The sequence below is a fragment of the Calypte anna genome, chromosome 3, assembly GCF_003957555.1.
Source record: "Calypte anna isolate BGI_N300 chromosome 3, bCalAnn1_v1.p, whole genome shotgun sequence".
Lineage (NCBI taxonomy): Eukaryota > Metazoa > Chordata > Aves > Apodiformes > Trochilidae > Calypte > Calypte anna.
The window spans coordinates 65,056,554-65,069,682 of NC_044246.1; the positions used below are offsets into that span (position 1 = coordinate 65,056,554).

Here is a 13,129-nt window from a genome sequence, read left to right on the forward strand (position 1 = left end):
ATTGTCCTGCAATAATGCATTCACTGCTCAGCATTCCCATTTACATAGACAGCTCATCATTCATTAATTACTCTCTTCCTGACTCATACAGTTCAAAATTGCTACCAAAAACCTTCTGTAATAATTTTGTTAAAGTCTTTTGATGTTTTATCTCATCCACTGTGCCGAGTTCTTTGCTTTATGGTCTAATTTGAATGGGAACATGCTGCCATGTTTCTGTTTTGCAGTTTGCTTTTTTTTTTTTCCTTTCAATTAATTTTCCTTTTAGCCATGTGTTTTTTTTGTATCATCCAGAATCTAGCAAAGTCTCTCTTTTGTAATTTTTTTTAAACTTTCTCTGTTTGTTTTTTTTTTTTTTTTTTTTTTGACAAGGTAACACAAAGCAATGAAGATCTATCACTTCAAGTGATAATCCATAAGGATAGGATAGCAAAATGTAACCACATATTAGGAAGAAGGCAGAAATACAGCAGATCAATTAAGCTGACATAAACTTCTCTTCAATAACACTTCTAGGGCATGATTTCTTGTTATGACTGAGTATAATTAAAAGCTCATTATCATCAGAAGAGGAAGGTCTTGCTCATTTCCTTCCTCACTTGTCTTTCTATAGCCTTTTTCTTTTGTTTGTTTGCTTGCTTGCTTGGGTTTTTTGTTTGTTTTTTTCAGTTGGTTGGTTGGGTTTTGTTGCTTTTTTACTAATACTCTGCTCCCTCACTTGTCCTTCACCTCTTTCAGTAGTTCTGGCATTTCTTCCAAAAAAAGAAGCATTCATGTCATTAATCTAGAATAAGTAAAGAAACCATTATGTGATGTACCAGAAAAGAGAAGAAAGAAGAGCAAGACCTTTATTTTGGCATTGGCGTGTGTTTAGAATACCTCTAATGATAGTGTGATAGATCACCCATAATGAAAAGAAATATGCATGGCCCAGGATGGTGTGGTATTTGGAGTTCAACTACATGGTTGTAGTGTTGGACAAGTGATAGTTGCCTACTAACTTGTGAAAGTAAGCTGGCATTTATTTATTATCATGAGGTTTTTGGAAGCAATTTTCATTTAGAAAATCACCCAGGGTTCTTCTATTTGTACAGTGATGATCTGGTGGAGGAAGTGATAGTCTATGCTTAATGACAAGTTGTTGAGAGAAGCAAATAGTTTAGGTGGAAAAAAAGTAGATACTCTGTGTTGCCACAATATGGTACCAGTTACAGTATGTAATCTCTATATTGTGGTTATGCTGTAGTATCTTAGCTGCATGGATCTTAAGCTTGTATTCTGGTAACTGGAGGTTGAAAATTCCTCTGAGCTCTCTGAGGATCCAAATTCTTTTGTCACCTTCAACTGTGAAAAAAAAAATCAGTTGGTCATATGAAAGCAAGCTCTCATTTTCAGTTTGCTTTCCTGTCTCTGAATAATGATGGTGACCAAAATGGAGATTAGGTTTTGGCGTGGCAGTTGTGAAAAGTGGGTAGTTCACATTTTAGTGACAGTATTTACTCTTGGATTTTGTTTCTCTAGACTTTTTGCAGACTTGCATACATATATCTGTGTTAGTCATACTTGGTACATATTTGAAATTACTTAAGTTCCTTTTTTGTTAAAGATTTCCTTCCCAGAGGAACCTGAAAACAAATAGAGTGGTCCATGGTCTTTAGCAAAATTTCAGAGAAAACTGTAGTACTGTAATCTTTATCTCCGTATGCTATTTTGGGATCATAAATTAACCTTTTAAAAGGTTACATGCTTAAGCAATATAATTTTGGATTCATTGATGCTGCTAGATAATAGAATGTGCACATTTCAGCAACCATAAAATAAGTATTTAATTTTGTAAAATCTGTAGGGAAGCAAGAATATTAGACAAACATCAAAATAAAATAGGCATCAAATACAAAATCTAGGGGGGAAGCAGCAGAGATGGATATGCTGTAGTCTTGAATTTTTGAAATTATTGAGGATTTTTTTTAAGTACTTTATTACCTTCAAAGGAATCAAATTTTCACCTTTGTCTCTGTGTAGTGAATTTGACTGATTAAATCTCAGTTTGTAGTCTCTGCCAATCCTCATCTGCCAAACTGAATTACTGCAATCATTTAGGAAGTGAAATAGCTATTTAACTTGCATAAGAGTGTTGCTGTGCAGTTCTAAGATTTTCTTCAACCTTCACCTGTTACATAAATAGCAGCAAAGGTCAAAGAAAGAACTAGAAATCCTTCTGATAATACTATTGAGAGTAAATCCTTCACACATTTTCATACTCACATAAGCTGTTTGAAGCATTAGTGCGTGTTATTTGTAAAGATAGAAACGGAGGATTTAGGTATTTGAGGATGATAAAGGATTTTAATGTTAATTAATTTGGAATAATTTTTAATTATAATTAAGTTGCTATAATCAGCTTTTTAAAAAATCTGTGTATCGTATAATAAATTGCAGTGACAGAGATGCAACTTACTGATTATAAATCATTAAGGTCTTTAGACCAGCTTAAAATAAACTTGATGAAGTATCATTATTCTTTTGAAACTTTTCTAATCATCTTAAAAGAATGAGATAATTTGAAAGTTGTTTCCAGAAACAAATACTATTAAGTTTTAATGGAAAAGAGATATAAGCTGGCTAAAACAATTGTTGAAACTTGAATCAGGAATCTCTTTCCATGACAGAATTCACTTCTGTGGTGTTCCATTGTGGTTTTTTTCCAAAATATATGAACAGAACAAAGGAAAGTTTGCAAGGTATGAAGAACCTTTATCAGCTTAGTGAATAGTTAGCAGTAGCAGTATGGGCTACAATCCTTTTATATTAATGGGAACTGCTTGGTCCCACAGCAAAGAGATTACACCCAGCTGGAGTGAGTGCATGTGCACCTTATTGCAGATGCCACTTTTATTTTTCTCCTGAAGTTGACCACAAAATATTTCATAGAAACATGAAGTACTCTGGGAACCACGTTGCCTGAGGACAGACAGTCTAATTGATTGTTTTCATTTTATGTTGTCAGGATTTTCTTTTAGAAAACTGTGTTTATTCAGTTTTCTCTTACATAAAATTACTTCCTAAAATGACTTGGTATTTGAACTCAAAATCTGCCCTTCCTTCAGAAAAGCAGAATTTGAACAGTTAACCCTCCCTAACAGTTAATCCTTCCTAATATGTTAGCATTTCGTAACAAATCTTGTATATAGGAAGAAATTATTTCCTTTTTGATTTGCCAAAGCATGTGCATGCATTATTTTAATTGCTACCACGCATATATTATTTATTGTGCTTTGTCATCATAGGTATGGTAGCTTGCTTATAGTCAATGTTCAGTGTGAATTCCAAGACAGACATTTTGTTTGCAGAAGATTTAAAGAAAAAAATCTTGAGGCTTTAAGTAAAGACATCATTTGTTGAAAGACAACATTTTCATGAATGGCTAAACATGCTACATTGGTTGCTACGGTCCAAACCTCTGACACTCAGCTAGTTGTTAAATTTACTGCCTCAGCCTGTGATTTTTTACTACAGAAAACTGAAAGTATGTGTAATTTCCTATGACTTAGTAGAAAATCAAGGGGTTGGGGGTGGGGAAATCACTTTTATCTAAGGAGAAGAGAACATACTTACTGTCCTTTTTTCATTGCATTTTTTAATTTTCAGGGCTTGTCTTCCTATTGTAATGAAAAGGCTTCTTTAGTAACAAGGTAAAAGTAATAGAAAGGAGCAATCTTTGAAATTCTTTTTTTGCATTTAAAAGGAATGTTCTTTATAAAGATCTTTTTTTAAACTGCTTTGCAAATTTATTTGATAAGCAAGCTGAACATAAAATGAAAAGCATTATATGGTACATTTGTGCCTCATAGATAACAGTTGTACCAAAATACGGTATTTTAATAGTGCTCAGGTAAAATGTCAAGTGTCCAGAACTTAGAAAATGCCTGAATTACATCCTTGATGCCTCTGTCGTCACCAACAAAGAGCCTGTGGCCCTGGGGTGAAACATGTTGAGTATACTTCAGAAAGCTTCGTTTAAAAAAAGGGTTTTCTAAACATGAAAACTTACATGGTGACATTTCATCAACAACATAAGTATACTTTCAGTGTAGTCTTTCATCCCAATTTTAAGTCCTTGTGCTAAAGTTGGGAATTGCTGGACATTATCAGCAAAGGTATTGTAAGAAGTCTCGTTGTGTGGGCAGCCAGATGTAGCTTTGCACAATTTACTCAGTGGGTATCCCTGGCAACCTGAAGACATACACATATATGCTATCATATATGGCCAAAGTAGAAGCACCTGAAGGAAATCTGCTTACAGAAAGAAGCAGAACTTTTGTAGAACAGTTATGTTGCTGTATTATGCTTCATTTCATGTTCTACAAAACAGCCCTGCTGCCTCACAGTGTTATCCAGTGATATTCAGTGGAGGAGGATCTCTGCCTGTCTCTTCTATTTTAAATTCTCAGAGTATCAAAATTACATGGGAATACAAAGCTACTTTCCTTAAAATGTCTTTCCAATTCTTATCATTTCAGAACAGGGGAGTAATAACTTTAAGAGAGTTATAAAAGGTACCTCAGTAATACCTTAAATGCTCAAAACCCAACACTAAGTAGAATGAATATTTCTGTTCTGTATAAAACAGAATGTTATCAGCTTTAGGACTGCTTCTCCAGTTTAATTGCCATAGAATAATGGGTATTTACTTAGTCTTTTTTTTCCTAAGGAACAAAATCATCCAGAAATACCAGACAATGACAGGGCTCTAAGCTGCATCTGGCTTTGCCATTCTGAACTGCATTGGTATACAGTTTCTGAATGCATTTACTTGTCTCTGTGGTACGCTGTAACTAACAACTTACCAGTTTAAAGAAAAAAATAGAAGTAACAAGATAATCATTACAGACTAACACTAATTTTTCATTTCTTCCAGATAAAGATCTTGACAAGCTCTTATCACTCATAAAAACTCCAGAGAAGCAAACTGGGTGGACAGAAATCTGTAGGAAGCAGTTCTGCAAAGTCATGAAAGCCAGACCAGATGTCATTAGTGGAACAAGTGAGTATGGCTCACTGAGTTAAACAAAGCAAGCAAACAGAAGGTCACTAGTAAACAACTGTTATTCAAAGTTTAATTGAGGATTACATCATCTATAAAAGTAGTCAATGATTTTATGTTGATTATGAAAACTATTTTAATGGGATTTTCCTGAGAAGACAAGACTTATGCCTTTTGTTCTCTCTTTACATCTCATCCCTATGTTGGCTGTTTTCTGTGAAGTTTGGCAGAAAAAGAGGGCTCAAAAATCTCTTTGTTTCAGATCTCTGATGGGTCTTTTTCATTTCCATGGGTCTTCTTCATTTTCTAATGAAGAATGCGTTCATGCAGGAATAGGGTTAGATCAGTTAAAATAATAAGCCAGCCAGAACAAAGAGGGATCACCCATATGTTGTAAGTCATCAGAAATCAGGCATAATAACTCACTTGTAATATCATCTAAGCCTATACAGCAATGAAGAAGCTAGGTGTTTTCAGAAATTGCTGGCTTCCATTCCTCTAAGAATTCTGATTGTGGTCAGATGGTTACTGTATAGTCTAACTATTTACAGATGCCAAAGTTTTCCCTTTAAATTTTTTAGATAAGCAATTAATACAAATGAAAATGAAGACAGATGAAGTATCTTTCATATGGGATCAAAGTAAGCCAGCATGTGTGTTTTACATAAGAGATTGAACTTCATGATAAATTATATAGCAATATAAGAGCTATAATGTGCTTTCACAAGGAAAATTACTTCCTTAAGGAAGTAACTTTTATAGGAACTGATTTAATGTAAAAATAGTTAATAAAATTATGCCTTTTGTATAATGTGGTTAAAGTGTATAATTATTGAACGTTTCTAAATTCTCAGAAGTTTCTGTTCATATTGCTTGCTTCATAGAATCATAGAATGATAGAATCTGCTGAGTTGGAAGGAACCCATAAGGATCATCGAGTCCAACTCGTGTCCCTGTGTAGGGCACCCCAAGAATCACACCTGTGCCTGAGAGCATCGTGCAAATGCTTCTTCAGCTCAGGCAGGCTTAGTGCCATAACTACTTCCCTGGGGAACCTGTTCCACTGCTCAACCACCCTCTGGGTGAAAAACTTTTTCCTTATATCTAACCTAAACTTCCCTCAGCACATCTTTCCCTTCCCTTGGGTCCTCTCATCAGTCACCAGAGAGAAGAGGTCAGTGCCTGCTCCTCCTTTCCTAGTGAGGAAGCAGTGAGCTGCCTGCCATGAGGTCTCCCATCAGTGTTTTCTTCTGCAGGCTGAACAGACCAAGTGCCTTTAGCTGTTCCTCATAAGGCTTTCCCTCTAAACCCTTCACAACCTCATAGCCTTCCTCTGGACACTCTCAAGTAGCTCTATGTCCTTTCTGTACTGTAGCACCCAAACCTGCACACAGTACTCATAATGGGGCTGCAGCAGTGCAGAGCACAGCAAGACAGGCACCTCCCTTGATGGGGCAGCAGTGCTGTGTTTGATGCACCCTAGACTCAGTTGTCCCTCCTGGCTGGTAGGACACACTGTTGGCTCATGTTCAACTTGTCATTGACCAGAACCCCCAGATCCATTTCCACAGGGCTGCTCTCCAGCTTCTCGCTCCCCAGGATGTATGAATATCCAGGGTTGTTGTGTCCCAGGAGCAAGATCCAGCATTTCACCTTGTTAAACTTCACATGATTGGCAACTGCCCAGCACTCTCATCTGTCTGGACCCCACTGCAGGGCCCCTTGCCCTCAAGAGTGCCAACCCCTCCCCTGTAATTTGTGTAATTTGGTGTCATCTGCAAACTTAATTAGTAATCCTTCAAGTCCAGTGTCTAAGCAATTTATGAATATATTAAAAAGAACTGTCTCTAAAATAGATCCCTGTGGAACCCAGCTAGTGACCAGTTGCCAGCTTGATGTGACCCCATTTACATTTACTTTGACCCTTTGAGCTTGACCCATCAGCCAATTGGTCACCCATCACATCACCCATCACATTATGTGCTTAAAATGAGCTTCAATCATGAGTCTGTAGTCTAGGGTGATTATAAATTAGAGCTTTCACCTTGTTTTGAAGACTGTGTGGGTAGATGGAATGCATATGTATTTGTATATAATGCACTTAAAGTGTACATTGTACACACCTACAAATGCATTTATTCAGACAGCTTTGTGAAACAGGTAAACAAATAGAGATTCATAACCTTTCAGAAACAACAATGTATTTTACATGAGCTTCTGCTAGTGTAGGAAAAATAAATTGAAGTGTACCAATTTAAAAACTATATTTTTCTATCAAAATTATATGTATGCTATTCTTATATACTCTGATTTAGTAGATCAGTGAGGGTTTTTTTGGTATTGTATATTATGAAGCATAAATAATTTAGTCTTGGTAATATTAACTTTATTTGAATACAGCATGTTTTCTAGACTGATCTCTTCTTGCATTATATGAAACTTTTGTTGAAAATTCTGAGTCTATCTTCCTGCATCTAGAAGGAATCATTTGTTGAAAATACATATTTTTACAAAAAACAGAACATATATTTAAAGTAGCTGGCTTACAAAGAAAAAGAAAAGCCTTTCCTTTTGTTCCTTGTAGTTATCCATGTGCAGTCTTAAATCTTGTGTAGGTTGTTTTCTTTAACCCTGTTGGGTGTACCAGAAGCTAAAATGAGAAATTAGAGTCATCAAAATGTGTTAACACAAAGCAAAAAATTATGCTTCCTTCTGAATAATGTTTTGACCTGAGATGGAACTGGGACTAAAAGTCAGTGAGCAGCTCTCTGAGGCTTAATTGTTAAGCCTCACAGGGACTTCTACAAGTGCTTTTTCAAACAACACAAAAAAGTATTAAAATAGAAACAGTAACATAATGAAACACAAATTAATAAATACGCCTTATACAAGAGTAATAATATTATAAACTACCTGCAGGTACCAAAAATATAACGTGGATGCAAATCTGTCAAATGTTACATATCTTTTTGGAGGTATTTCAGAATCAGAAAAATATCTGCTAACTGTGTTTGAGACAACATCATGTTCATCAAAACTATTTTATGAGGGAAAACTGTGCTGCTATGTATCTTCTACAGAATGTGAAGTTCTCCCAAATTTCAGAGCACTGAGAGGCTTCAGTCCAGATCCCAAGGTATCAAAACTTTCTCTTTACTTACTGGTTGAGCAAACACCAAGGATTCCAAAATGAAAATGCAATCTTATGTTGGGCCCTATTGAAGTGAGACCAACACTAACAGCAGTTGAACCAGAACTTAGGCAGTAAGGAAAGGGTTGGATTTGATGACTGTATGGTGTAGCAGATACTAATTGATCACAAAAAGGTACTTAATTATCTGTTGTCAGGATGATCAGGTGCCAAACCTATAGAACCTGCTTGAAATCTATTGGAAAATTCTTGAGCAAATTGTATAGTATCAGTATCTCTAATTCAGTCTTCTAGTGTTTATTACTATCAGTTGGGCAATGTTTTTGTCTTAAGTACTATCATGTTGCATTGCTTTTGGGAGTGTCCATCTTCATCCCTACATTGGCATTTTCTCTCCTGCCCTCGTTGACAACTCTTTTAAGTCATTTCTATGATCAAACATCAAGATCCAGTTTTGACTGACTTTTGAACCACTAAAAGGGAATGCAAACCTTCCTTGTTTATCTTAGCTTGACAAGACTGACAGTGTGGGATTTTTCTTGGTTATCTGAAAGCAAATAATATTGTAGACAATCAGCTTCTATATTTTATTGTTCTAAGAACAATCAGCTAAGACAAAGGTGTTCTTCTAGTCATTCCTTTTATATAGGTGCCACAGAATTGAGAATACTTGGGATATAGCTGCTTGCTGTGTTTTTGGTTCACTTGAATCAACTGGAGAACCACAGATAAAGCCCTTGGGCAGGTTAAGTCTTGTCCTCCTTTGGACTACTCTTTGCAATGCAAGTGGCCTCTCTGAAGCCATCTTTAGTTCATTTAGATAGGAGCTTTCTGTGTACCAGCATATGGACTTTGCTAGGAAGAGAAACGAGCAAATCAAGTCCTCTGAGAAATAGCTTAGATTTTTGTAGAAAATTAGAGGCCTTTGTGACTCTAGGTTTAGTACATTTAAATCATAGAATCATAGAATTGGCTGGGTTGGAAGGGACCTCAGATCATCGAGTCCAACCCTTGAACCACCGTTGCGGTTGCTAGACCATGGCACTGAGTGCCACATCCAGTCTCTTTTTAAATATCTCCAGGGACGGAGAATCCACTACTTCCCTGGGCAGCCCATTCCAATGTCTGATCACCCTTTCTGTAAATTCATTCACATGAATTCAAGATGGTTTTTTGAACCAGTAATCTTGGCTTGACTGCTTCATCCATGCCTTTTTCAGTTGTCTTCCCCTTCTCATCCAGGTTTTGCAGGAGGCATTTCTGTTGTTCTTATGCACATCAACTCCTTTTTAATCTGTTCCTAATTAGCATCATTTCAGCATCTAATCACTTTCCTGTCTGGGCAGATTCAACAACTATAATCCTCTCTTAGGAGACTTTAAGTGGTAAGTAACAGAACTTAAAGGTTTTGCAGAGATCATGTAATTATACACTATCGTTCTTCCCTGCATAATTGAGATGCAATCAGACCCCAAATCCTAATCAATAACCCCAAAGCTGTATCTCCATATCTGGATAAAGCTAGTGATTCTAAACTCAGCTAAAGTGAGTTGCCCCATGGAATCATTCAGAGTTTCCAAGGCATATCTCCCTCAGGAATCTGGACTTAGATTACCAATATTCTTTAGGGCCTATTAATTTACCTCCAAATTGTTCTCTCATAAACAAGCAAACATACTATCAAAGACATGTGGAAGACATACTTCTTTTTTCAGGTAATTTTTATCTTCAGGCAGTTATTCCTTTAGTCCCAACAACTACTGATGACTTTAAAGATACGGAAAACATTAGCTCTTGAAATTGCATTTGAGCTCTTACTGGAAAACATAGAATTTTTCTTCATTTTTTACAAGATAGGTGAAGAAGAGTGGTTATGATTAACACAGTATTCTCCAGTCCATTAATGCTTTGTGATCTGTGCACCATCTGAGCTAACTCTGTCAAAACATGCTGACAAAAAATACTCTGATCCTTTGAGCCAGTGTCATTGTGACATTTCTGTGCTGCAGCCTTTAGCAATTGCTGCAAAAAGTTGAAACTAACAGCTCAACTTTGCCCATGGGATTAAGAACAAAAAAGATGGATATGTCCTGTAGGTATGACACTTGTGTGTGGTTGTAGGTTTTTTTAACAAACAAAATTATAAACTTTGACAGCTTTATCAAAATAGCCTGAACAAGCATTGCAAATGTGGCTTATCTCAAGGTATACTTTACAGCTACCCTCCTTGTTGAGATTCCAGTATCTCAGTTGACACCACTCTGCCTAAAGATAGAAGTAAAGATAACAGAGAATTTATTTTTTATTAAAAGAACTTTCTGGACTCGAAGACTATGAAGTGCTACATTTTTAAGCCATTACTAAGATAATGTTCCTTCTTCTTGAGAAGAAAATTATTTAAATTACAGTCTTCACTAGGTCAAGCTCAAGATGATTTGACTGCTAACTTCAGTCTTGCAAAGTTCTATTCCATAGACTTTTGTTGTTGAGTGTATCAGAGAGAATTCTCTAGGCTGTGATTTCAACAAGGCAAATCAGAGTAGCTGTGGTGAACTGATCCTCAGAGCCTGTTCTGTGCTAGAAAAGAAGCTAAGCTCTCTAAGGCCAACTTGACTTTCTTAAATTTGGGCCAAATGACCTTGAAGATTACTCAATTAGATTTTTTGGGATGATGTTTGGACATTGTGATCTTAGAGGTCTTTTCCAACCATGACAATTCTGTAAGTAGATCTATATTATACCTGTGGTATGCTCTCATTTTTTAATAAGACCAATTTCAAAATACTGCTTTCACAGTATTTTTTTAGAAGTTAGGTGTTGGGGTTTTTCTAGTAGCTTTTTTAGAAGAATACAAAAAAAGATGTTTACCTTTTTATGTCCTTACTTGGTTTTCCAAGGAGACTTGTTTCAGAATTAGAATGGAACAATGGGTCTTTTATGTTATGCAGAAAGAACAATTGTGGAGCAAAACTTCTTTCTTTTGTCCCTCAAACCTGTTTGGAACAACTTCCAAAGCAAGTTCCTGTAAACAAAGCTAGTGCATGGAAATGTGCATGCATGTGTGTGAAGATTATGGCATTTGATTCAGATTTGAAGGCATTAATGTAGGAGATACCTCCATATTGATATAAGGAACACTCATCTCTAATGGAAATTTTGGCAGTTTTTTATTATCTTATTTTCTTCTTTTCAAAGAAAATGAAGGTTGTTCCTTTGCCATTTCAGTGTACAATATTTGAAAGTCTCTCCCATTGTCTTAAGGAGGGTTTTTTGGAATTCCTATTGTTGCCATAAAGGATGCAATTTCCCAATGTGATTTTCCTAGATTTATTAAACTCAAATATGGTTAATGGAGTTGAATGTTTCTGACACTACTCTTACAAAGACATCAGCTGTCCAAAGTTTTCACAATTGAATTTTTAACCTCCTACACAAGTTAAGCCAGACTAGTGTTAACTAGTTCTTCTTTTAAACTCCTCTGAAGTATCTGTTGTTGCTGATACAGGATCTGATCTAGTGACATTAGTTACATTGGAGGATCTAAAAAGAGATCTGATGCTTTTAACAGTTTTTGACTTTTTTTTAGCTTACACATGTCAAAGTAGGAACCTCTCATAGCAGTCACCTATTGAAACAGCTTTAATCAGATTAATTTATTTTCATCAGTGTTCTTAAACAGTTTAGAAGCCATTTCAGTTACCTTCCTTTTGTACATTAGCTCTTCAAGGAGAATACACCCTGCAGGAATTCAGCTCTTTCATGAGCATACTGCAATAGTTTAGGTAATTTTAAAACCCTTACATTTATTTTGTATATGATTACAGACTCCTAAATTTAAATTCTCGTTATGTGGGATATGTTTATTAAATTTGCATAAGGTAATGCCCAGTCTCTTAAAATTTTCAATGTTAATACAGCTGAGCTATCATAATTTAAGAAAATCAGCATTTTCATTTAGTTAGTAGGCCACAACATTAATCTATGTCTCTGAACACAACCTCTGTATGAGAATGTGGGCTTTTACAATAATACCAGCTGTACAATACAGTGAACCTTCCTAAATTCATTTTGTCTGCTTTTCTAGTTAAATAGAAAAATGTTGACCCAGTTTCCACCCTTATCAAGATTTTCAGGGAGAGTCCAAATGGCAGCTAAATGATTTGGTATTGAAAGACATAAATTAAAACACTGATTTGTCAATTGGCATGGGCTTTCTTTTGGAAGAAACAACTCCATGTGATAACCCTCTATTTGTGTATTAACCAAATTTGTTTCGATCAACTCTTTTGTGCATCTTCCTCTCTCAAACTTGATTAAAAGCTTTTTTAAGATCCTGATAGACGCTTTGATAAATACTTTCAAATGGCAGAAATCAATTTAGTGCTTGATTTTCAAAAATTGCTTAGCAGCTGAGCTGTCACTTCTCCCATTGACTTAAGCACTGAGCTAAAATATTTGTCTGTTAGGTCAAGTGTGTGTATGCCTTCCAACAAAAAAAAGAAGAAATGCACAGTCTTCTGACTTCGTTTTAAATTTTCTAAATTACATGGTATTTGTGTCTTTTTATCATAGTTTCTGTTTGTTATTTTCCAGTAATAATATTACTAGTAAACATCTAGATAGCAAAAAGCAAAGATTAAAATTTGCAACTATCTAGAGAGATCCACATATAGAAACCTTTGCTCATTTTACACAAATATTTGTAATATTGTTTGTGGAACAAATTCTACTAAGCAAATTAGTGAAGATAAGTGAGATCATTTATTCATTTTTTTTCCTCACAAAAAGAATAAACTGTTATTCTTCTGTAAAATAAATGGCTTTCTGCTGGCCCCATGTGGTTTATTAACCATGATTAAACATAGCTATGTTATGTGTAATTAACATTTTCTTCTCTCCATAAAAATGCATAAGGATATAAATTACACATTGTT

At 35.5% G+C, this 13,129-nt stretch overlaps 1 protein-coding gene across 1 annotated transcript in view; it reads left to right on the forward strand.

Moving 5' to 3' along the window:
- The window catches only part of TBC1D32 (TBC1 domain family member 32), a 72,142-nt gene that overhangs the window by 43,882 nt on the left and 15,131 nt on the right, over positions 1-13,129 (forward strand). Inside the window, exon 27 of the mRNA XM_030447684.1 lies at positions 4,919-5,044. Within this exon, the coding sequence (XP_030303544.1) occupies positions 4,919-5,044 (126 nt within the window). The remainder of the gene's footprint in view (positions 1-4,918; positions 5,045-13,129) is intronic.